The 22,163-nt window shown below is 44.0% G+C and overlaps 2 protein-coding genes across 2 annotated transcripts in view; one reads left to right on the top strand and one right to left on the bottom strand.

The window, feature by feature from the left end:
- Window positions 1-17,432, top strand: part of LOC121621479 (histone deacetylase 5-like) — a 58,872-nt gene extending 41,440 nt beyond the window's left edge. The window contains exons 16-29 of the mRNA XM_041957956.1: window positions 1,545-1,656; window positions 2,978-3,111; window positions 3,530-3,650; window positions 4,420-4,469; window positions 4,557-4,664; window positions 4,747-4,802; window positions 4,922-5,009; window positions 7,076-7,195; window positions 8,774-8,871; window positions 8,997-9,115; window positions 9,235-9,368; window positions 10,783-10,864; window positions 10,978-11,155; window positions 11,752-17,432. Of these exons, the coding sequence (XP_041813890.1) occupies window positions 1,545-1,656; window positions 2,978-3,111; window positions 3,530-3,650; window positions 4,420-4,469; window positions 4,557-4,664; window positions 4,747-4,802; window positions 4,922-5,009; window positions 7,076-7,195; window positions 8,774-8,871; window positions 8,997-9,115; window positions 9,235-9,368; window positions 10,783-10,864; window positions 10,978-11,155; window positions 11,752-11,791 (1,440 nt within the window). The 3' untranslated portion in view covers window positions 11,792-17,432. The remainder of the gene's footprint in view (window positions 1-1,544; window positions 1,657-2,977; window positions 3,112-3,529; window positions 3,651-4,419; window positions 4,470-4,556; window positions 4,665-4,746; window positions 4,803-4,921; window positions 5,010-7,075; window positions 7,196-8,773; window positions 8,872-8,996; window positions 9,116-9,234; window positions 9,369-10,782; window positions 10,865-10,977; window positions 11,156-11,751) is intronic.
- Window positions 17,352-21,701, bottom strand: LOC121621478 (peroxisome assembly protein 12-like). Its single transcript, XM_041957955.1, has 4 exons — window positions 21,526-21,701; window positions 20,504-20,639; window positions 19,702-20,237; window positions 17,352-18,385 (listed from the first exon to the last, which is right to left on the bottom strand). The coding sequence occupies exons 2-4, from the start codon at window positions 20,624-20,626 to the stop codon at window positions 17,941-17,943; spliced, it is 1,104 nt and encodes a 367-aa protein (XP_041813889.1). The 5' UTR covers window positions 20,627-20,639; window positions 21,526-21,701; the 3' UTR covers window positions 17,352-17,940.
- Between the last annotated feature and the right edge of the window lie 462 nt (window positions 21,702-22,163).

Here is a 22,163-nt window from a genome sequence, read left to right on the forward strand (position 1 = left end):
TGTAGTTCCCCTCAGCTCCACTGAGCATTTTGCCATCTTTCAGCGCATTGATTTGCCTTTACAGCCTGCAGCTTTACTGTTTTAGTTCAGTCTCACTGCTCTCATCAGTGTTTGTCAACTGCAGCAGCAGCAGCAGCTGTTTTCAGTGAAAATGCTCTTACAAACCCACTGTACGATACCTGTTCAGCACCAAACAGAGGGCAAAGTTAGCAGGTTGCTGGTCAAAGTGGAGCATTACAGAGATGGATATATCCCCAAAGGAGTTGTGAAGACCCAACCAGAGCTAGAAAGTGAATGCCAGAGAAACAGCTCCGGTTCTGTTGAACGTGTAATCACTTGAGTCATCGTTAGCTGGTGCTGAAGACTAAACACTGAAGTTTATGAAAATGAGAAGATCTGGGAGTGTGGAGTTAGAAAGATGGCATAACACACCTGAATCTGTATAGTCAATGGAGTTGCGTTGTATTGTGGGTAATGTAGGCATTAAGAAAGACGAATGTGTGGAACAAAGAGACGATTTTCAACTCCATCATGAGACCAACAGTGTTATAGGAGCGTAATGCTAAATCAATGGAGTTCTGTCTTAATCATCAGCAGGAGGAGAGGGTTGAATTGATCAATCCAAAATGTATTATATATAACTTTTCTTTTTTTTTTTTTTTAGCACAGGGTGAGTCATCAGAAGTAAAGCTTTGACATTTTGCAGAGATATAAAGGGTGGGATTTAAAATGATTGGACAACACTTTTGTCAGTTTGTGACATGTGTGCAATATGTGCAACAATAGTTAGTGGAAGGAAGCAACGTACTTGAACAAAGATGAACTTTCTTCAGCAGTCCCGGCGTGAAAACATGAGAGCTTTGCCGCTGGGTGTCCAGTCGAACTTGAGCAGAGACACTGACACGCACACGCACGCACACACACACACACACACACAATTGTTGACGCTGCAGTGACATCACCAGGTGGTGACTCAACCACTGGACTCACCGCGGTGTGTTGCTGTATGTCTTCAAGTGTGTGTGTGTTTTAGTGTCCACCCACACATGATGAGTCACTCAGTTCGCAGCAGGAAGCACAGCAACACCCCCTATATATAGACACTACAGAATGTGTGTGTGTGTGCGCTGCAGACACACACTCTGTGGAGGTTGGTGATCAGTGATATTTCAGGACAGTCCGTCCAAGTGTCTTGAAAACTAAGCCCGAGTGTAACAGTTGTCATCATAGAAAGTGTCGTAGCAGCAGTTTTTATCAAACAAACGATCAGTCTGTCAAATCAGCGTGTCAGTCGTTTGTTAGCATGTTTCCACACACAGGTTTTTATGAAAGTATGCAACCTTTAGAATGATAGTAATTTCAGTGTGTGTGTGATGACAGGGAGAGAGGCAGGAGAGGGGCTGGTGTTAAGCCTTCTGTCATGTCTAATACAAACACACACGCACGCACTCCCTCTCTCGCCTCCATCATTGCAGTGAATGGGCTGATCTCTGATTCATCCTTTTGCTGAGAATCATGACTTTCTTTCTTCCCCTTCCCATCAGGCCTTGCAGCAGCTGGGTGTGTTCCAGTCCTCGTTGCCCCACAGACCCCTGGGAAGAGCGCAGTCCTCACCTGCAGCCACTGTCAATCCCATCAAACACCTCTTCACCACCGGTCAGTGTTTGTGTGGATTTTTGGGGCGGGCACATCTGGTTTGTTATTGGATGAGAGTTTGACATCAGTGGCGTCAGTCCGCCCACTGTAAGCCACCATGCTTGTTGCCTAGCAACAGGGAGCTAGCTCTCTGTTGGCTGACAGTTTAGATGAACTAAGTGAAGTGACTGAAATACCATAAATTCTTAAGTAGCGTTGTTGTCTGTAGCTAATTTTCTTCCTTTTGAGTATATCTGATCATGTCCCAGTATGAAATCCTGTTTTGCTTCAGTTTTGCTGCATTAATTTGCTGTTGCTGCCGTTTGCTACCACGACAAACTCAACATTTCATTAAATGGTTTCACATTAAAAGCCCTCCAGGAGTTCAGGGGTTTGAATCTCTAACTTTTATTATCATGAGCATTTTGTGTGATTAGTCATCATCATTTATTTGTGGTTTAAAGTATTTTGAGGGCATTTAATGCCTTCATCAGAGTGGACAGTAGAGGGCTTATAGGAAATGGAGGTAGAGAGATAGCGAATGACATGTAACATGCCAATCATCCTGAGGCCAGACGTAGCGTAAAAAAATGCTCCTAATAATAAGAGGCGTGTCAGTCCTAACTTAATGACTCCTAAGATTTTATTCTTTTGAGTAATTCACAAAGCCACTGAAACAGACCCTAAGTCTGAGAGACACCAGAGTCGCCTGAGGCACTAAGGTCTACTCACAGTCAGCAATATGCTGCAGGTAATTCCACTCATTTTGTATTTTGGAAAAATACAGTGATAATGACCATGTCATCTAGAGCATCTAAATCTACATACAGTCAAAATCAAACAACAAGTGTGTGTTTCGCTGCAACAGGGAGCCTGGCTGTGTAGTGCAGGCTGTCTCTGCCCATAGAGATCAAAGGATATATGTAGCCTCTATAAACTAAGAGTCCTGTAATGTGTAATGTGTATCATATCCCAGGCTCTTTTGGGAGTGTTGTAGTAACTCAGTGCCCTGTGTGTCACACACACCTGTGTCACTTGCAGCTACTGACATCTTGTGGTGCTGATGTGTTACTGCAAAATACATTGTGGAGGACAGATAACACACAGGTTTTTCTTTTTGTACTGAGGTAGTTGTGAGCCATTGTCTGTATTTTCTTTGTTTATATATTTCTCTACTTTTGACACTTATTTGAAAATATATAATAATCATCTCTCTCTCCCCCTCTCTCTCTCCCCCTCTCCCCCTCTCTCCCTCTCTCCCTCTCTCTCCCTCTCTCCCTCTCTCCCTCTCTCTCTCTCTCTTGCTCTTTCTCTGTCTCCTTTTCTCTCCCTCTCATTTCAGGTCTTGTATATGACAGTCTGATGCTGAAGCATCAGTGTGTATGTGGCAACGCTCACATCCACCCAGAGCATGCTGGGAGAGTGCAAAGCATCTGGTCCAGACTGCAGGAGACGGGCCTGCTGGGCCGCTGCGAGGTACACAAACACACAAACACACAAACACACACACACACACACACACAAACACACATACACATACACACACACACACACACTTTGCAAACAGGACCTTTGTACTCACAGAGGAGCGACGCCCACAATGATGTAATGTCATGGCTGGTGTGCACATTGCAGGCTGTCCCAGCATGCACTGCAATACATTGTCAACATTCACCCCCCAGAGAATGTCAGTTAGCACAGCTGATCTTGTTTTATCATCATTTACTGCAGATATTTGTTTCTATCACACTCCAGCACTTCAAGTTTCATATTCTCATCTCACCTGTAAAAACTTTTTTTTTTTTTTTTTTTTTTTTGCTGCAATAGATGTGTCACTGCAAATTTAAAATGTGCAAACTCCTAACTCAGTCTCTCTCTGTCTGTGTGTGAGCAGAGGATTCGTGGGCGTAAAGCATCCCTGGATGAAATCCAGTCTGTCCATTCAGAGTTCCACACTCTGCTGTATGGAACCAGTCCGCTGAATCGACACAAACTGGACCACAAGAAGCTGCTGGGTACCTGTCTGTCTGTTTGTCTGTCTGTCTGAGGAACCGCCTCCCTGTCTGTCTGCTGTCTCACTTCTGCAGCCATGTGCTCTATAACAACCAGTGGTAGTGAAGTACTCAGATGCTTAAGTAAAAGTACAATACTAGTATTAAAAAACTCTTTTTCAAGTAAAAATCCTAATCTGAAAATCCCACTTACATAAAGCTACAGAAGCATTATCAACAAAATGTACTGTAGGTGTCAACAGTAACTGTTCTGCAGTAAAATGTGTCGTGTGACTGGTACATTATTGTATTTGGGATTATTCTTTTGTTAATACCTGCAGTGTTTAAGCAGCATTTAAATGCTGTAGCTGCTCGAGGTGGAGCTGCTTGCGTTACCAACAGTTAGCTGGTTTAGTGCCAGCCTCAGCAAACAGGAGACCATGTGACTGACTGTAGCAACTTTTAAACAGCTTTAGTTTGTCTTTAGTTCACAGACACGTTACTGTGGCTAAAAGATGAAGTTGTTTTGTTTTGTTTTTTAAGAAATTTTCAGTTTGTCAGCTGAATGTGTTTTTGTTGGTTAGGAGCCGTGTGAAATACTCTTTTTTTGTTTCTTTATTATGCCAAAACAAAACCTATAAAGTATAATGTTAATAATGTAATAAATATGCATGGTATTTGGAATAGAAGTTAGTTTCGCTTGAAATCATGAATTAAAGGATAAATCTGTAATTCATCATCCCTTTTTACACACTGGAGCACCTGTAACCTCAACTCTGATTGGTTGTTTCAGGTCCAATCAGCCAGAAGATGTATGCTGTTCTTCCCTGTGGAGGAATAGGGGTGAGGATATCTCTCTACTCGCCTGTCTGTTCATGTCTCTCCATCTGTCTGCATGTCAGTGTTTGAGCTCTGTGCTGCCCCCCGCAGGTGGACAGCGACACCGTGTGGAACGAGATGCACTCGTCGGCCGCAGTCCGCATGGCGGTCGGCTCGGTCATCGAGCTGGCCTTCAGAGTGGCGGCAGGGGAGCTGAAGGTAACGCACACAGAAAAGGTTTAGACGGTTTTCTGAAAATACGTGTGACCTGTCCCTCACCCTGGGTCTGTTTTTGCTCTAGAACGGCTTTGCAGTGGTGCGTCCACCAGGTCACCATGCTGAGGAATCCACTGCCATGTCAGTACAGCCACAAGAGCATTGTTACACGGATACTCGTTGAACTACGTCTCACTTCGGTGCTGACTAACAGTTTATGTCATTTTTTCTGTGTGTCCTATGTGTGTGTGTGTGAACAGGGGGTTTTGCTTCTTTAACTCCGTAGCCATCACTGCCAAGCTGCTGCAACAGAAACTGGGAGTGGGCAAGATCCTCATTGTGGACTGGGTAAGTAACTCTCTCTCTCTCTCTCTCTCTCTCTCACACACACACACACACACACACCTGTCAGTATTGTCACCTGTTGTGGGAAAAAAAAGCATCTTTATTGTCTTTGTTAAGGCTTTAAATCATGACTTATCTATCAAAATATATTCAAAATTGCATTTCTATTTTATATCAACATTGTTGATGAAATACTGGTGTACATCCATACATAAGGTATTTCAAATTTCGTGAGGCTGCTGCGCTTGTTGCATCATGATCCAAGATTAACCACATTTTCATGCCATGTTTCATAAAATAGTCTTTTGTGTTTTGGATGAACTGATTTCCACTGCTCGTATTCACATTAGAAAAGTAGTTACTATGACGATTAGGCTAAACCCTCAATACCTCAAAACGCACCATTTACCTGCACTGTGTGTGTCAGTGCAGTGTATAATTAGCTGGACTATCAGACTCAACATTAACTAGAACGCTGGGTTCTGTAGTCAAAGCCAGACCTGTGCTGCACCCTGCTGAATAATGCCAGTATGATCAGCACCGATCGTAGAGCCTGCCAATCTGTTACACAACTGTCCGACCTTCAAACAGGTGACTCTTTTCTCACCTGTCTCTGTGCAAAACCGTCCGCCACTTTAATTCAAATCCAAGGCTGATTCATTTTTCATGAGACAGATCCGGGACATTTTCTCGGTTATCTGGGGCCTCAGTTCTTTCTACATGAATCTCAACTTGGAGGAGAAATGCTCTCACTCATAACTTGAGCACCCAGTTAGTATTTTCAAAACCACTGAATTAGATGTGCATCCTCCACTCAAAAATGTATTTCCTCCTCTTGTTCCTGCTGTCAAATGTTTGAGCTTCGCTGTGCAGAATGATGTATGTGCAGAGTTTGACGCTTGAAGGCTGTTTTCATGTTCATCTGTTGAAAGTGAAAAGTTCCTCTGTGCTCACTGAAAAAGAGGGGGGCCTATGAGCATGGTTTGTGACATCACAACTTGTTTTTAACCCTATCCTGGTCCAATATTTAACTGTGATGTAGAAACCCTGAGAATATAGTATTCAGTGAGACAACTTGTGTCCAGCAGTTGAACTTTGGAAATGAAAAGTAATTCTCTATTCACAGGTTCTGGATTTTCAAATGAGGGGCAAGGACCAGATTTCAATTTAAAGATTTTAACAACATTGAACATTTTGGGGAAAAAACATCAGGCGCAAATTATTATTCAAAGTATTTAATATACATCTTAAAACATGTCTGGAGGGGATCTTTAAGTGTACTTTACAGGCCAGCTGATTCATTCTGTCCCCCACACTGCCTGATTATACATTGTGAATAAAAACACCCAGCCAGCTCGTTTGGCCGGGGGCTCAGTTTAACATCCGGGCAGGTCACAGAGAAAAGTCAGCCTGACTCACTGCATACAGCGAACCAGCCTGCCACAGTGACAAGCCACTAAAGGGTGCAAGTGCTCTGCCGTTCTGTAGTAAAAAGTCTTGTAGTTTCCTTTTGTACTGGAACAGCCTGGCCTCCTGGACCCGTCCGTAATGGCAGGTCTGCGTAACACCTTGGCATCATAAAGGTTTAATTCAACACCCTCACCTTTAGTTCTTTTAAGTAAATTTAGGATCGTAAAAGTCTTCTCATTCCACTGTCTGACAATATCAAACATACTCTGAATCAGCTTTAACACACATTTCCCCCAAATTCTCTGACCTTTGATCTGTTTGGTGGATTTAAACAACATTTGGCTGCACAGCATGATTAGTATTGACTAATACACAGGCATGGAGTCATTAAAGACATTAATAAGATTTACAACAAAGCTGGTGGCTAGTTTGTTCACTTTGTACTGTATATCTAAAAAGAGAAAACTGCATTTATGCGCTGCTGTTCTACAGTACTGCTGTAATACTACACCTCACGTTAACAGCCAGTTCTGTCCAGGCTTTTCTGCAGGCAAAGAGAACTAATCTGGATAAAATGTTGACCACGGTGTGTTCAGAGTGTCTGTGTCGTAACATCCCATTGACCTTCTCTATGATCCCACTGTGACCTGTCACTGCAGGACATTCACCATGGCAACGGCACCCAGCAGGCCTTCTACAGTGACCCCAACGTCCTCTACATCTCCCTCCATCGCTATGACGATGGAAACTTCTTTCCTGGCAGTGGAGCTCCTGAAGAGGTGCACGCACACACGCGCACACACACACACACACAAAGTAGAGGTGAGAATTCATAAACAGTTGATTGAATGTCAGATGGATCACACTAGCATGGGATGTGCAGGGCCCAGGACAGCACACAGAGCATCACTGGTACCTGACTACCAAGTCTCAGTGGTATCGGGGAGGTGATGTGCCTCACCGAGCCCAAAGGACACTAAAAGACAACCCCCCCCCCCCCAGCCACAGCCTGTTCACTCTGCTGCTGTACCACCAGACTACAGAGCAGCTTCTTCCCTCAGGCTGACCCCTCAACTCATCCTCCACACTCCACCATGAATAATGCTTTATTTGTATGACTTGTGTTTTAGTCAGCCATAATCTTTGTTTTGTGATAAGCATAAAGGGGCTACAACTAACAACACATCCCTGTGTTGTAGAAAGATAGATAAATGAACCTTGTACCTTGTATATGTCCTGTGAGTTGAAAGAGATCTAACAACAACAGGAGTGTTTCCTCTCATCACCGTACACCCACTGGAAACACTGACTGTGATTCACACACTCTCAGGGACTCGCTCTCTCTGACCTTTAGCTATAAGATGAACTTCCCTCCAGGGTATCAGTAGTGTCTTATCTTAGTAGAAACAAAGTGTTTAAAAATACGCAAAGTGAAGATGAGGCAAAAATGCACTTTTGCAGAGCAGTGATCCAATGATGACGATACTGCCTGTGTGTTTAAAGGTACCCACAGTGATGCTTTCATTCAGTGTGTCTAAACAAAACACGTTGTGTGTATCCATGATGTCTGACGAATACACTTTTTCACGAATGCTAAATGTAGCTAATTTAACCTGTTCATTTTTTTTCTTTTTAAAGGCCAACTGCGTCTGCGACAGTCACAGCAATGCAAATATGCTATAGTCCATATAAAAAGTGGTCACAGCTTGCAGTTTAGCCCACCATGCATTCTTACAATGCTCCTCTATGTTCCCACCATCTGTTGGACTGGAGCAGTGGAGCTGATCTGGCTAATATTGTTTTAATCGATAGATCTGACCTATGAGGCTAATGTTCTAATGCTGGATATACTGTAAACAGGAAGCAGTTGAAAATGAAATATCAAAGTACTACAGTGTTTCCCCCTTTATACTAATAACAGAAATATTAGATCTAATATCTAAGTTACTGACAGCATGACAAATACAAACATGGACAGCCTCTTTTGTGGGGGCTCTTGATTGGCTCTCTCTCTCATGAATTCCAGTGATTATTGGTTTTAGTGTGCTGTCTTCTGCCCCCTGTTTATACCCATTTAAATATATTAGTAGACTGTATTGCATGACTAAGACGGTGGCAATTAAAAATTAAAATGGTTAAAAAAATAAAAACTGCTTCATTTGCACATTTCAGATGTTAAATAATAATTTATTAAGCCTGCTTGAAATTTTGTGGCTGCTGTGGTGCCACAGGTGCGCCCTCTGTTGACTGATCAAGACATTAGAACATGAGTTTTATATTCCCATGACCAACCTGCTCACCTTCACACAGGAATCACCAAAGATGCACAATAACAACAACTCTCTCCCTCTCTGCAGGTGGGGTCAGGTGCAGGTGTTGGTTTTAATGTGAACATAGCGTGGACTGGAGGAGTGGAGCCACCTATGGGTGATGTGGAGTACCTCACTGCTTTTCGGTAAACCTTATTATTATTGGATTCTTATCTTTTAAATATGTTTTAAATGGCGACATTATTATCAAGGTCAGTATTAAACAACATGCTTTACACAAATGTGTGTGTTTGTGTGTGTTTGTGTGTAGGAGTGTGGTGATGCCCATCGCCCAGCAGTTCAGTCCAGATGTGGTTCTGGTGTCTGCAGGCTTTGACGCAGTGGAGGGTCATCAGTCTCCTCTGGGAGGATACAATGTCTCAGCCAAGTGTGAGTACCATATTGGTTACCATGGTGACTGGACCAAGACCGCTTTTTGAATCTCGTTGACATGATCGCCTAATAGTCTTAGTGACTCTTTCTTGACTGTGACTGGTGTGTCTTGGCAGGTTTCGGGCAGCTAACGCAGCTGCTGATGGGTCTGGCAGGTGGGCGCGTTGTTATGGCGCTGGAGGGCGGTCATGACCTCACCGCCATCTGTGACGCATCAGAGGCCTGTGTCTCTGCGCTTCTGGGAGACCCGGTGAGGAAGAGAGTCAGATGTCAGCAATAATTATTCATGTTTCAAACATGAACCATGCTAGCCTTTGTCAACCTGGAGGTGTTGGCCACCGTCTCTCTGAACAATATGGAAATGTTGCACTGCCAGTGTGACCAGCCTTTAGTAAGCTTTATGGTGATCTGACAAAGGAGCAGTTCAACATTCGCTTTCCTTTGGAGAGACAGAAGAGATTGATACCACTCTCCTGGCTGTGTGTTAAGTACAGAGCTGGAGTCAGGACTTAGCGTAGCTTGGCACAAAGGCTGGAAACACGCGGAAACAGCCTGCTTGGTTCTGTTCAAAGTGGAAAAACACACCCAGTACTCACTAATTAACATGTTGTTTTATTCAAAAAGAGTGTTGCAAGCTGGATCTGCTTCTTGGCAAACAGCAGCTGGATGCTGAGTGCAGCATCCCAGAGTTATGTCATCACAGCGAGGTCGCCAAGTTTGGTCCGTCATGTCTGTGTCGAGGCAGAAACCAAATCCTGCTCTCTGACCATATCTGGCGACCTGTGCCATTCACCTTATGTCAGGCATCTCAAACCGGTTCCATAAAGGGCAGCGTGGCTGCAAGTTTTCATTCCAACCAAGGAGGAACACACCAGGCTGGAATCAATTAATCAGCTGATCTCAGTCTTCAGCTGATAACTAAGTGATCCCTTGATGTTGATTGGTTGGCCTGATGTGCTCCTCCTGGGTTGGAATGAAAACCTGCAGCCACGCGGCCCTTTATGGAACCGGTTTGAGATGCCTGCCTTACGTGAATATTAACTTCTGGTTGCTATTGCCAGCAGTAGTAAAGAAATACTAATAGTTAGGTCATGTGACCTGTCAGTACTGCATCCACTGCAGGTGTCGGGTTAAAAGAGACGATGGTGGGTGCAGTGTTACTGCAGCAGTTAACTAGCTCACAGCAAGCTCAACTAGCTTGCTTTGTGTTGAAGCAGTAGCTTAATGTTATTATTATGGCAAATGTCAAGAGCTTTGATACTTCACTTATCAGTATGATGATGTATGTCATTAAGTCATCAATATTATTTGTGTTTCTAACTTTTATGTAATTTAGATTATAAACGAGATACACTGTGTGAATCAGGGAGCATTAAAGGTGTTGGTAGGCGTATTTTCTTCACTTTGAACAGCTTCCGATCATTCATCCAGCTCCAGCTCCATACTTAACACACACAAGATTAATGTCGACCCTCTCACCTCAGACAAGTGACTGTGCCCAAATGTTGAACTGTTCCTTCATACACCACAGATCAGCACATGCAGATCAGACAGAAGCTGAAGAAGCCTCCAGTCAGTGGTCTTACTGTCCCCAGTGATAAGCATTTCACTGTGTTTGCTAGTTGATTTCGTGCATTTCTGTTAACGCACACTGTCTCTCTCAGTGTGATTCTATGTTTCAGTGGCCTCAGGAGAAGCCGTGTCCAAAAGCTTGGGCCTCACTAGAGAGAGTGATAGAGATCCAGAGTAAGACACACACACACACACACATGCTCACACAGCCCGGCATACCCGGTGATGAGAAGCCACAGTGGTCCTTACTCCACCATGTATCTGTCTCTTCCTCTCTGCCCCTGCAGGTAAACACTGGTCATGTCTCCAGAGTTTGTCTCAGACAAGTGGCCCCTCGGTATTGGACAGCCCCTTGGGGGCTCAGGGCCAGTCGGAGGACGAGGCAGAAACAGTCAGCGCCATGGCCTCCCTTAGTGTCGACGTCGAGCAGCCAAGCTCCGTCCCTGACAACACGGAAACCAGCAGGTGAGCAGTGCGCTGGGACTGAGAAGCAGCAGCACACAGAGGGTAGCAGTACAGTACCAGCCCGTACATGTGTCAGTCAGCCCACGAGGAGTGTCCAAAGTGCTGATATTCGTGGTTTTTCCACTGTCAGCAGCATTCATTCCTGCAGCACCATTGCTATCAGCAGTGCTTGTTGCTGCTGTATAGTCACGGCATAAAATCTTAATCTCATAATGTGACAATTATCTATCATTAAAAATTATACTGGTATGTTTACAGTATACATCATCAACCCACTTATTTTCAGAATCATCTGAGTCATTAACAAACAATCAATAATTATACGTTGTCATGGATCTCAATATGTATTTATATATTTAGCTGGAAAATGTATCACAATATTTTTTATGTGCATAAATATCTTGGCTGAATCCATAGGAAGACTTTTTTTTTTTAAGTTTTATTTACTTATTTATGGCCATTTTAAGTTCAAACTGTTCAAACTAAACCACTGTGTGATCCTTTCCATAGCAATTGTTAGCTTTAGAGCTAGAGTTAGCTTTTGTTTTTTAATCTCTGGTCATTAAATGTGACGTCTGATCGTGACCCGCCCGCAGGTCCACAGAGGAGCCAATGGAAGAAGAGCCTGTATTGTAAGAGGAGCTTCAAGAAGAACCACACAAAAACTTCACATTCACCTCCTTCTGGCACCTCCTCTTCCTCTTCCTTTTCCTCTTCCTCCGCAGAGTGTGTGTTGGTACACGCACGCGCAGACTGGGATTGTGCCGTTTCGGAGTACTGCGATTGGCTGAGGAGAATAGTCAGGAGGCGGGAGATGGCGGGGCCCGTGAAAACACGGACGCATCTCTTTTCTATTGGTTCATCAGCCCAAGGAGGAGCAGACGACTTGTTAGCATCTCCATGGAAACCAGAGGAGTAGAGGATCAGCAAGGAGACACACCTTGTGACCTGTATTCATTACCACCTGTACACAGCACCACTGAATTTTTCCCTTCCACCGCCCACTGACTCTCCTGTGTTTCTGTTTTGTCTCTGCTCCTCGGTTTCCACAGCGGGACGATGACTGTGGAAACCTTGAATTTAAATCCCGCCAAAATGTCCGACAGCAAGCAGACGCCTTGTCCGTTTGTCTGTCAGAGGGACAGGCTGAGCAAACACGGGGTTGGCTGGCGGAGGAGGAATGACCTGTTTTAAAATGAGCAGAGGAGGAGGAACTCGGTGCCTTTTTTTAAAAAACAACTCGTCCAATCAGAAACCACAAAACACCATCGCCGCAGCACCTCAGCAAACCAACCAGCCAATCAGGACTGAAGATGCACACACACACACTGCTGTTGTTTCAGTCGGTCAGTTCATTTTTGAGTCATTGTTTCTTCGTCTGGATGCCTTAATTTGTTCTTATCTCACTATTTAGCAACCTTGAGAGAGATGGGAGAGAGAGAATCACGAGAGTTGATAGAAATATATATTCAGAAATGTATTTAAACTGCTAAGAATTGTATTTTCTTTGAAATCTTACAATATTCATACCAGGTGTTCCCAACAGACTGAAGAAAAACCTCTAAAGCCATCATTACACACTAGACATCTCCAGTAAAAGTCTCCATTGAATATTAATATAGTGTCAATGATAATATTCAATCAGACTCTTATGGGATCTGGTGAGTGTCTCAGGATCAGGCCTGTTTTCGCAGTATTCATTGTTTGAAAGATGTGCTTAATGAAACTGCATCACTTCAGACCGCCACTCCTCTCTCTCTCTTTCACTCGTTTTGGTTGAGAGTCATGTGACCTGAGCCCCGTCCCTTCTTCCCTGGAGGGGATTGTGGGATTGTGACGCATTTTTGAAACACCACAACGACCACCACATCCCTTTTATTTCTTTTCTTGTTTTGTTTTGTTTTTGTTTTTGTAATATTTCCTGTTTGGTGTAAATACTGTCTCCTGTCCTGTTGCCCACGGTTACGTCACAGCAGACTCAGTGTGGTCACTTTTCTATATCTGTACATACATATATGTATAAAAACACAAGATACTTTCTCTTTTTGTATAAAAAAGAAAAAAATAATATTCTATATAAATATATATATATGTAAACAGTGTTTTATCCAATCAGATTGGATTTATGAATATATTCTATTTGGAGATTTGATGTTTTAAAGGTTTGGCTGTTTGACAGGAAGTAAGCACATGGTCTGATGTCATCAGACCGCCACCTGTTTGTTTGTTTGTTTACAGATGTTGAGGGTGGCTGGGTATTTTTGTCGTGGTGGTAGTTGTTGTTGGAGGTGAACAGCGAGCTCCATTTCCTCTGGCAGGACCAGGCGGGCAGCGCTGCCCTCCACAGGCAAACAGCGGCAACTACAGGAAAGGAGATATTAAGGTCAAAGGTCACTGGGTAAATAGGTTGGTCCAGTGATGATGCATATTTACAGTCCTATGGGGATGTCATTCACCTGCCCTGATCGTCATACTCCATATCACAGCTGAATCACCAGCGTCTGTGACTCAAAGCTCTAAAAGACTACAGTGTTTGAAAGACAAACTCACCAGATGGTCCCAATGTATAAGAAGAGAAATATGTGCCAGCTTAGTTGTACAGTAATTAAAATATACGATTTACCCTGACCGAGAAAGGTCTGTACTTAAGGGCGTCGAGTCCATGGATGTCAGATACAAAGCTACAAAACTACTGTTCACTCTCTTTAGCTTAGGCAGCGGTACAGTCATGGTTTACTTCTGGTCATGTTTGACAACTGTCAGAATATTCGCCAGGGAAAAGAGCAGGTCACTGTGAGATCGGCTGTTTTGTCACAGTTGAGGATCTGAATTTAGCTTAACTGACCGTTCCGCTCCAAGGAACAACAAGTAGTTTTGGGCAGCAAAGCCATTTTGCACACGTTTGTGTATTGTTTGATGAATCCAGTGTGCAGTGCAAAATAACAAGAACTGAATTCAGAATTCAGACCTTTCTTGCGTCAGGGTACATCGGGTCTTTTGTTAGTTTCTTTGTTGGCACCAGCCATCAGACCCATCTGATGGGTTCACGTTTTCAATTTTCTTGCTGTATCAAAATTTTCTGATGCAAGTATCTGAAAATTTGTTACAAGTATTTCTGGATCATGATGAAATGCCAATTGCTTATAATAAATCAGTGCATAAATCAACTTTCATCACAAGCTAACAATTGGCTAACCTTTGAAAAACTGATCTGGAGGTAATTTATGTAAATTCAATTTTTTTAGCTTCACAACTCAGTCAATAAAAAACAAACAAAAACTTTAGACTTAAAGTTGAGTAGGTGAATCTATTGCAAAGCATCCTTTAATTGAAAACTGTGTCCTGGAGCTTTAGAATGATGTCACAGTTCTCCAGCTGCAGGAAAACTCTGAAGACAGTTAAGCTGTTTGTTAGCAACTTTCTGTGTTAGAACTCATCAAGGCTTGAAAATGGATGAATGGTCAGAAGTCCATACAGGTTAACTGTTGGCAGCCATGGCTCCAACATGCTAACTACAGTGAGGTGGTGTGTTCACTGACCGCCATGAGGCCACCTCCAACCACCAGCTCCTGTTTTAGAGCTTCTCTTGGAGATGTGGTGTGTTTTCCAGTATCACTTCACAAACTGACAAATCCCATCAGGAGGAGGCATAAGATACCGTTCACCACTTGGACTCAAAGGGTCAGAACTGGACCAATCTATGATCCACATCTACAGAAACTCAACTCAGACCCACTGTTGAGTCACTCAGTAAGCTGACTCTGCCGGACACTATCTTCAACCTCACTAAAGTCCATTTCCCGGGACCCTCTGTGGCGTAGCGAGTGTTGTAGCTCCCGCTGCTACCTCTGGGTGTCATCTGTTCAAAGCAATACAACACTGGTAACAGAGATAACTACCATGTCCAGCTCCAGCACTGACAGCTTACATCATCCATGGAGCTCCCTGTGGTCGAGTGCTGTTTGTGTGAATGATCTGTCAGGTGGAATGGACAGAGTGTGGATTGATCAACAGGTTGATTTATTGAGCTGTGTTTCCAGGCGGTTCAGTGTAGTCTTTTTGTACTAATGTAAACACTAAGGCCATTTTCTCCATTACACCAGTGCTCAGTAATAGCAGCGCCTCTTGTTGGGGAGGTAGGGCGGTGGAGTTGGGCAGATCTGCAACTCAAAATGTCCAAGACAGATGAAAATAAGCCATCGATCATGGTCGCCGTTGATGTCTGAGCTCGACTGGAGATCACGAGGGCACAAAGGAACGAAACGGACAGCTGTGCTGGGACGAGCAAGCGGCAACAACCACACCTAGAGAGGCCTGTCAGTTTTAAAAATGCCTTAATATTTCAACTGTTTTTAAAAATGACCACCAACCGAGACATGGATTCAGATAATCTGGTAACTGCAGCTTCAGATATATTGTTTTCAACATTAAGGGTTCATTCTGCATTATTACAACTTGGGCCTTATTTTTGGTGGTTTTGGTCATCATTCGCATGAGTCATAAGAACACTATGTTTCCTGTACAGTCAAGAATAATCGCTGACACTTGGTTTGTTCTCCCTGACGATTTTGTTGTCAAATGTAGAGGTTTAAATGAGTGGCTCCCAAACCTTTTGGACTTGTGATCTTTCAAAGAGAAGCCATGTCCACTGACAACCTTCAGTAAACTGAATATGAGTCGCAAGCAGTTCAACCAAAGAGTGACTGTTTCATTTGAGTCTTAAGAAGTCTGAAACAAACATATATTTCACAGTAAAAGATCAGAGAAAAGTTTGCAAAAAATGACAAAATATCTTGCAGATTCCTTTTTAAATTTTCATCTGGCAGACGCTCAGGTTTGTGGTGGCTCAGTGGGCCAGGCTGGATTACCCACCAGGAACAATTGGAGCCATAAGTACTCGCTCCTATATCAAAGACAAACTGTAGCCCCGGCTCTCCACAAACATCTGGAGCCTTAGCCTCACTTTTAATATTTGGAAACTATTTCTAGATCATTGTTGTATTATTGTTTTCTAAAGCTTCTTATGTTTCACGGCAGGTTTTCTTGAAATTTTGATGCTAAATTTGATTAAACACTAATGACGACAGACTTTTTAACCCAGCGTCTAGCATGGGTGTCACTGTAGCTGTGAATACTTGCACGTCTTTCAGGCTCGTTCATGTCAAACGTACCCTTGCTGTGTTCCAAGGTTTAAGCTTTCATTGCTTCCTTGAGTTGAGCCAAAGCTACAATAATAAGGCCCGAACCGGAAGCCTCCTCGGTTGGTTGCTGCTTGGTCTTCTGCCAGCGGGCACACATCCTGAAGCTTCAGGAGGCTGCTTCAGCGCAGCTCAGCTCTGGTTAGTGTGTGCTGAGATGAATGGGAGGTCAGAGGATCAACCACGGCCGTCTGGAGATTGTGAATGAAAAGAGGGGCCACTTAGAGGACCCTCTGCCCTGCGAGTTGCAACAATACAATGAATACAGAGTCCGATGGTTTGTGTCATCAGGGTGATGAAACCTTTCTTCTCCAGAGGCTACACAGCTCTACTGTTGCTACCACCCACACACACACTAAGGTGAAACGCACACTTTAACACACACACAGACTATTTTGCTACATGAGTTAATACTGTATATTTCTTGATATGTTTGATACTGTGGTGTACATGTAGTGTCCTGCTATGATGCGGTGCGGGGGGAGGGGTATCTTTGGACTTCTGGGTGGGACAGAGGAGGTTCAGTATCAGTGTGACTGTCACCTTCTCTCTCTCGCTTTTACCTCCTTGTGTTTTTGAGGGGAGACGTCCTCTCTGTTACCTTTCTCTCGTCCGGCTCGTGACCGAAAATTTGGAAAAAAGCCGTTTTGTTGGAACTGATCACAAGCACATTCCTGACTATTCTCTGTCTGTGCTGTCGTTTTAATCCAGATTCTTTCTTGTTGCGACAATACAACATGTGTCTAGTTCTCGCTGACTCACATGTATATAAAGCGCATATATGTGTACACATGTGCAATACACGCTATTCGAGCAATCTATTACTGTGACTATTATTGATGATGATACTTGTCCCTTTTTCGAAGTTTCAGCCCGTTTTTTTCTTCTTGTCCTGATTTCCTGTTGATGAATTGTGTTGCAGGAGCTTAAAAAGGGAAGAAGGTGACTCTTGTGATTCTTCACACTCAGTTTCATTTCAGGGGTTTGTGGACATTTTAATGAAGCCCTTTTTTTATTACTCTCACTGTAATGTTGTGACGTTGATCCTGATTATCTGTTTCTTTGTTGTTTTTTTTTTAAGTGGGCCTGTTGTTAAACTTGTCTGGAAACTCAATAAAGCAATTCACCGACTTCCCGCTTCATTCCTCAATATACGTACAACCTGTCCAAAGGTAACAAAACCTGCCTGCCAGGACCTCTAAAGCTCCTTCGGACAGAGCATTCTGGCCCTTTTGTTGCCAATAAGGCACCATACATGCAGAAGAGTTACTGAGGAGACAATTTAATAATGCATTTATAAATATAAATGTGAAATTAGCTCTCTCTCTCTGAACAACTGATCAAACACTGTCAGTACATCGGAAAGCTTATTTTGTGCCAAAGGAAAACACAATGTGCTTATCCTAAAAATAACGAGGATTTCAACAGAGAGCCTGAACACTCAGCTACAGAGGGAAACTCGCTGACTCATCGCCTTCTAATGAGAGTTTCACTTTTTAAAAACAAGGCCGCTGTTTGAGAAAGTTTGCAGTCAGAAACTCCACACAAGCTGGAGCTGAACTTGAACATGTCGTCAGCCGGTGTGGTCTAACTCTCCGGCGAGTAGATCTTGATGAGGTGTTGCAGTTCGGTGGGGTACCCGGTGACCGGGCAGCGGCGGTTGGCTTTCACGTACGTGTAGATGCAGCGGTAACAGAAGACGAAGCCGGAGGTGGAAAGCACTGTGGCGTTTGCGCGAAGCCTCCGGCACAGCGGGCAGTTCCTTCTGTCGGAGCCCAGCTGAGCTTCTTCGCCCTGATTGCCCGAGATGGGTAGAGAGTCCCGGTCGGGCTGCTGCTGCTGCTGCTGCAGGTGGAGGGGGGGTGGAGGGGCAGGCAGGGAGGTGAGGGTCTTCACAGTGCTCTGGTTGTCTGAGGAGTACCACCACTCCAGGAACTGCAGGAAAAAGACGCCCAACGAGAGGGAGGTGGAGAGGGACAAGGCCACGCCCCTCGCTGCTTGCGACATCAACCACCAAGCTCTCTGCGCCAGGCTGCAAAAAGAAGAACAGTGCATTGTGGGTACTGGGTTTAATGTATTTGTCATTTGACACTGGGCTTCATGCAAAAACATTTCCACATTCTTGACCTGAACTTCTGTTGCCTGTTTCTGTGGGTTTCTGTCATGGATCACTTGTTTCAGCCGCATGAATGTCAGTAGGACGTCTGTGCTCCGTAGATCTGATCATTAACAGAATCAGTGTCCTGAAACCACAGTATAAGACTGCCTGTTCTGCTCTGCTTGAGGACAAGTTTCATTCACAAAAATGTTAGCAAAGAGGAAAAGAGCAATTTCAAGTTTCACTTTCATGCTGTCAGAAATCAGCAGCCTCACTAATTTAATTAGACAAACAAAACAATTAGAAAATATAAATCCAGCTGCCAACGACGTGTCATCAGAGCTGAACTGTGACACAAACAATCTGACATGAAGTTAGATGCTAACACTCATCTTTGAGTTAAATTAAAGAGGGCACGACAGTCATGGAGATGGATGACAGAATATTACACAGTTGGTGACGTTACGCTGTCGGGTGTTATAACAGAGGACAGCGACTTCCACAAAGACCCCGAGGCAGCTGCTGGAGTGAGAGAAGTTTCCTACAACTACTGAACTGTAGACGTTGCCTAGATACATCAATAAATTTACGGAGCCTAAAAAGCCTCTCAATCTCAGTAAAACGGCAACTGTGATGATGATGATGATGATATGATACAGAATATTAATCTTGCATTGAGTTGATACTAGTTGTATATTTTTATGTTGATTAACTAAGTCTGCTACTGAGATTCATCGGTTTAGCTGACAAAATCCAGGGTTGTCTGCTAGAAAACAGAAGCCTGCTGTTGTTTGCCTGTGAATTTCAGTGGTCAGCTCTGTAAACTCCATACATGTAGTGTGAGATGGAAAGCTTGACAGGCATAGCAACAGTAACTAAGGGCAGGTCTTAACACACAGTCAATTAAGGCTCACCGCTTTGCAAAGATAAGAGTTTTCTTCCTTCCAGGCAGCCTCTGGTTTCAGTTATTTCAGTGCAGTATGAAAATCAAGCAGCAGTCCAAGGTTCTGAGGTTTTGAGCTTTTTTTTTTTTTTTTTTTTTCCTAATTTAAGTGTCATGGGTAGACTGTGCTTTAAGGTTTTATACAAATCTGTCTTCCACCAAAAGCTAACCATTACCATTTATTAACTGAAGTATGTGATTGGAAGATGCAGTGCTGCCTGTGAGACTCAAAGCAGGGTGCAGGTTACAACTCTTACTCCAACACCCATGACAGAGAAGAGAAGAATGTGTTTGAACTGAGACGTACCTCCCCTCAGCTGGGTGGCCACTTCTGCTGGTCTTCAGCTCCATGTCTCTGATATCTTGAGCGTTAAGTCGTGCCAGTCTGACCCTGGCCAGCCACAGCAGGGGATTATGGGTCCTGGCGACTCCAAAGACAAAGAGCAGCTGCTGGAGGAAGACCCAGGCCTGCCAGGCGGAGCTGACGTAGGGGTAAGCTGCCACTGCTGCCCGGTACAGCCTCTGTCTCCTGGTCTGTGCCAGCCGGATAGAGAAGTCCTCCTCGTCCCTCTGCCGGGCCAGCGTCGCCTCCAGCTTGGCCCGAAGGTACGGCACCAGGCAGAGAAGAAGAAGAGAGCGCCAGTGTGACTTCCTGTGCAGCCCCAGATGAACAGGGAGTCCTCGCCCTCCCGAGACTCTCTTCAGGCCATAGAAGTTCTCAGAGAAGGAGGCGCTGCAGTGAGACAGGAAGTGGTTCTGGAGGAGGAGGTCCAGTAGAAGGTAGAGCTCATCAAAGCGTCGCCACAGGAAGCCAAAACGGGATGGGTTGGACTCTGCCAGAACCTGAGAAGATCACCAGTGCTGAGGTTGAAGTATATTTGTAGAGCACAACTTAAGGCTGCATGATTAATCAAACTATGATCTCAGTGTCTTTTCAGGCCCCTCTGTGATCTCATTTTTATGTGATGATTCTTCAGTGTCCCCATTAGCTGGAACATCTTTTGCACCAAAACAAACGCACCCAAGTTCTCCCTATGCTGCATCGACAAATGGCAAGTGTGCATCCCTCCACGAGAAACTGCTTTTCACATTGGCTGAGTGGTGCTCACCTTGATGGCGTGTCTCAGTGCTGGTCTGACCGCCTCCATCAGGGACTCCTGTGCCAGGACCTCGAAGATGGATGGCTGCTCATTCACAGCGGTGGAGGTCAGGTGGGCTCCAGCCTCCGCCATGGCTGCTCCAGAACTACAACACAGAGGGGAACAGTTCAAAACCTTTGCATCGAGCAACAGAAGGAATACTTGCTTCATCCAAAGACACAGCTTGTCTTTGAGTTCTGTCTAAATACCTTCAAAACAGCAAAGAGATAAACCCTTACTGTGGTAGTTAAATCATGAGAATAAATCTCTTTTAACAGATGCCATTTGTATATATGTAAGAGTATACACCTACACTGTTAAAACATGGTCTTGATTTGTGTTTCTTTACAGGAAGTGCTGGCTGCGGCATACACAGCTGAAATGGAAGCTGGATGAGGAATCTGTGGTGGGTTTAGACTTTGACTTTGACACACAGATGAAGACAACCCAGATCGGTAAATGCTCACAGCTGACATCTGTCACATCTGTCAAAGCAAACGGGAATGTGGAGTAAACTAAAGAGTAAAATGTAATAAACCAGTGTGCAGTGATGGCAGCCACCAGGTGGTTTGTCTCAAATACAAACGTTTCTTACTCTTGTCTTTTGAAATGTGTTGAAAATTACAAACATTACAAATCTTAGCTGATTTCTGAGTAGAGTCCTTATTTGATGCAGAATTATGACGGCGGCATATATTTATCATCCGAGGGCTTTTGGAGGAGCGCAAGTTTCATTGACCTGTGCAGAAGGGTTAAAGTTCACTAACAGTCCATGTGAGCCTTAAACGCAGCAGCTGCCTTCACTTACAAGACCTCCGAAGTTTTAAAACCTAACCTTCATCAAACAGAGATTCACAGATTACACGTCATACAAGGTTTAGCTCGCTAGGTGAGTTAGACAGAAGTAGTTAAACCCAGAAATAGTTGATAAGGGCAGGCGGGGTTGTTAGGGTTCATTTATGCAGCCATGTGGGCAAACTTCGTCAACATACCTTCCTCTGCTGGCTGTTAGCTGTTAGCTAATAGTTAGCAGGACCGCGTCGCTGACGTTCTCAGGCTTCATTAACATCACACGCCCATTTAACAACACTGCACGCTGCGCTGAACATTACCGCAAACACGGACAGACTGCTCTTTCACCACTGCTCTTCTGTTGCAGACCGTACGGTTTCCACAACAACCGCCACTTCCGCATTCAGACGTACTTCTTCATTCATTTCGACGTCATGACGCAAACGTTGCTACGTATTTCCTGCCGCTTCATGGAGCTTGTTGACTGGGAAAAATATGTTGAAGTAAAAAATGTCCTTCTCAGAGCCAAAGCTGACATCTTCAAGAAGCTGGTTTAGTCTGACTGGCAATTTATAATGATTTAAAACAGAGAGAAGCAGGAAATGGTCTTGTTTAAGCCAGAGTCAGTGAATGTGGGATATCTAATATTGTAAATTACTAAATCAATGTATATAACTGAGCATACTCATCTTTAGTTGAGTGTGTTCTATTGTGTGTGTAGCTGTTGATGTAGCTGCTGCATACAATTGTCTTTTCAGGGATAAATTAAGTTGAATTGAAAGGGCAAAATGTAATCACGCTGTAAACAAAAGTACTGGCGACAATACAAAAATCGAGA

The sequence above is a fragment of the Chelmon rostratus genome, chromosome 17, assembly GCF_017976325.1.
Source record: "Chelmon rostratus isolate fCheRos1 chromosome 17, fCheRos1.pri, whole genome shotgun sequence".
Taxonomy (NCBI): Eukaryota; Metazoa; Chordata; class Actinopteri; order Chaetodontiformes; family Chaetodontidae; genus Chelmon; species Chelmon rostratus.

Bases quoted from the DNA above. Each gene is read 5' to 3' on its own strand.
- LOC121621478 (XM_041957955.1), bottom strand. From the start codon at position 20,626: ATGGCGGAGGCTGGAGCCCACCTGACCTCCACCGCTGTGAATGAGCAG. The intron at 20,238-20,503 runs GTGAGCACCACT...TGATCTTCTCAG, and splicing joins CACTGAGACACGCCATCAAG to GTTCTGGCAGAGTCCAACCC. The intron at 18,386-19,701 runs GTACGTCTCAGT...TTCTTTTTGCAG, and splicing joins GGCCACCCAGCTGAGGGGAG to CCTGGCGCAGAGAGCTTGGT.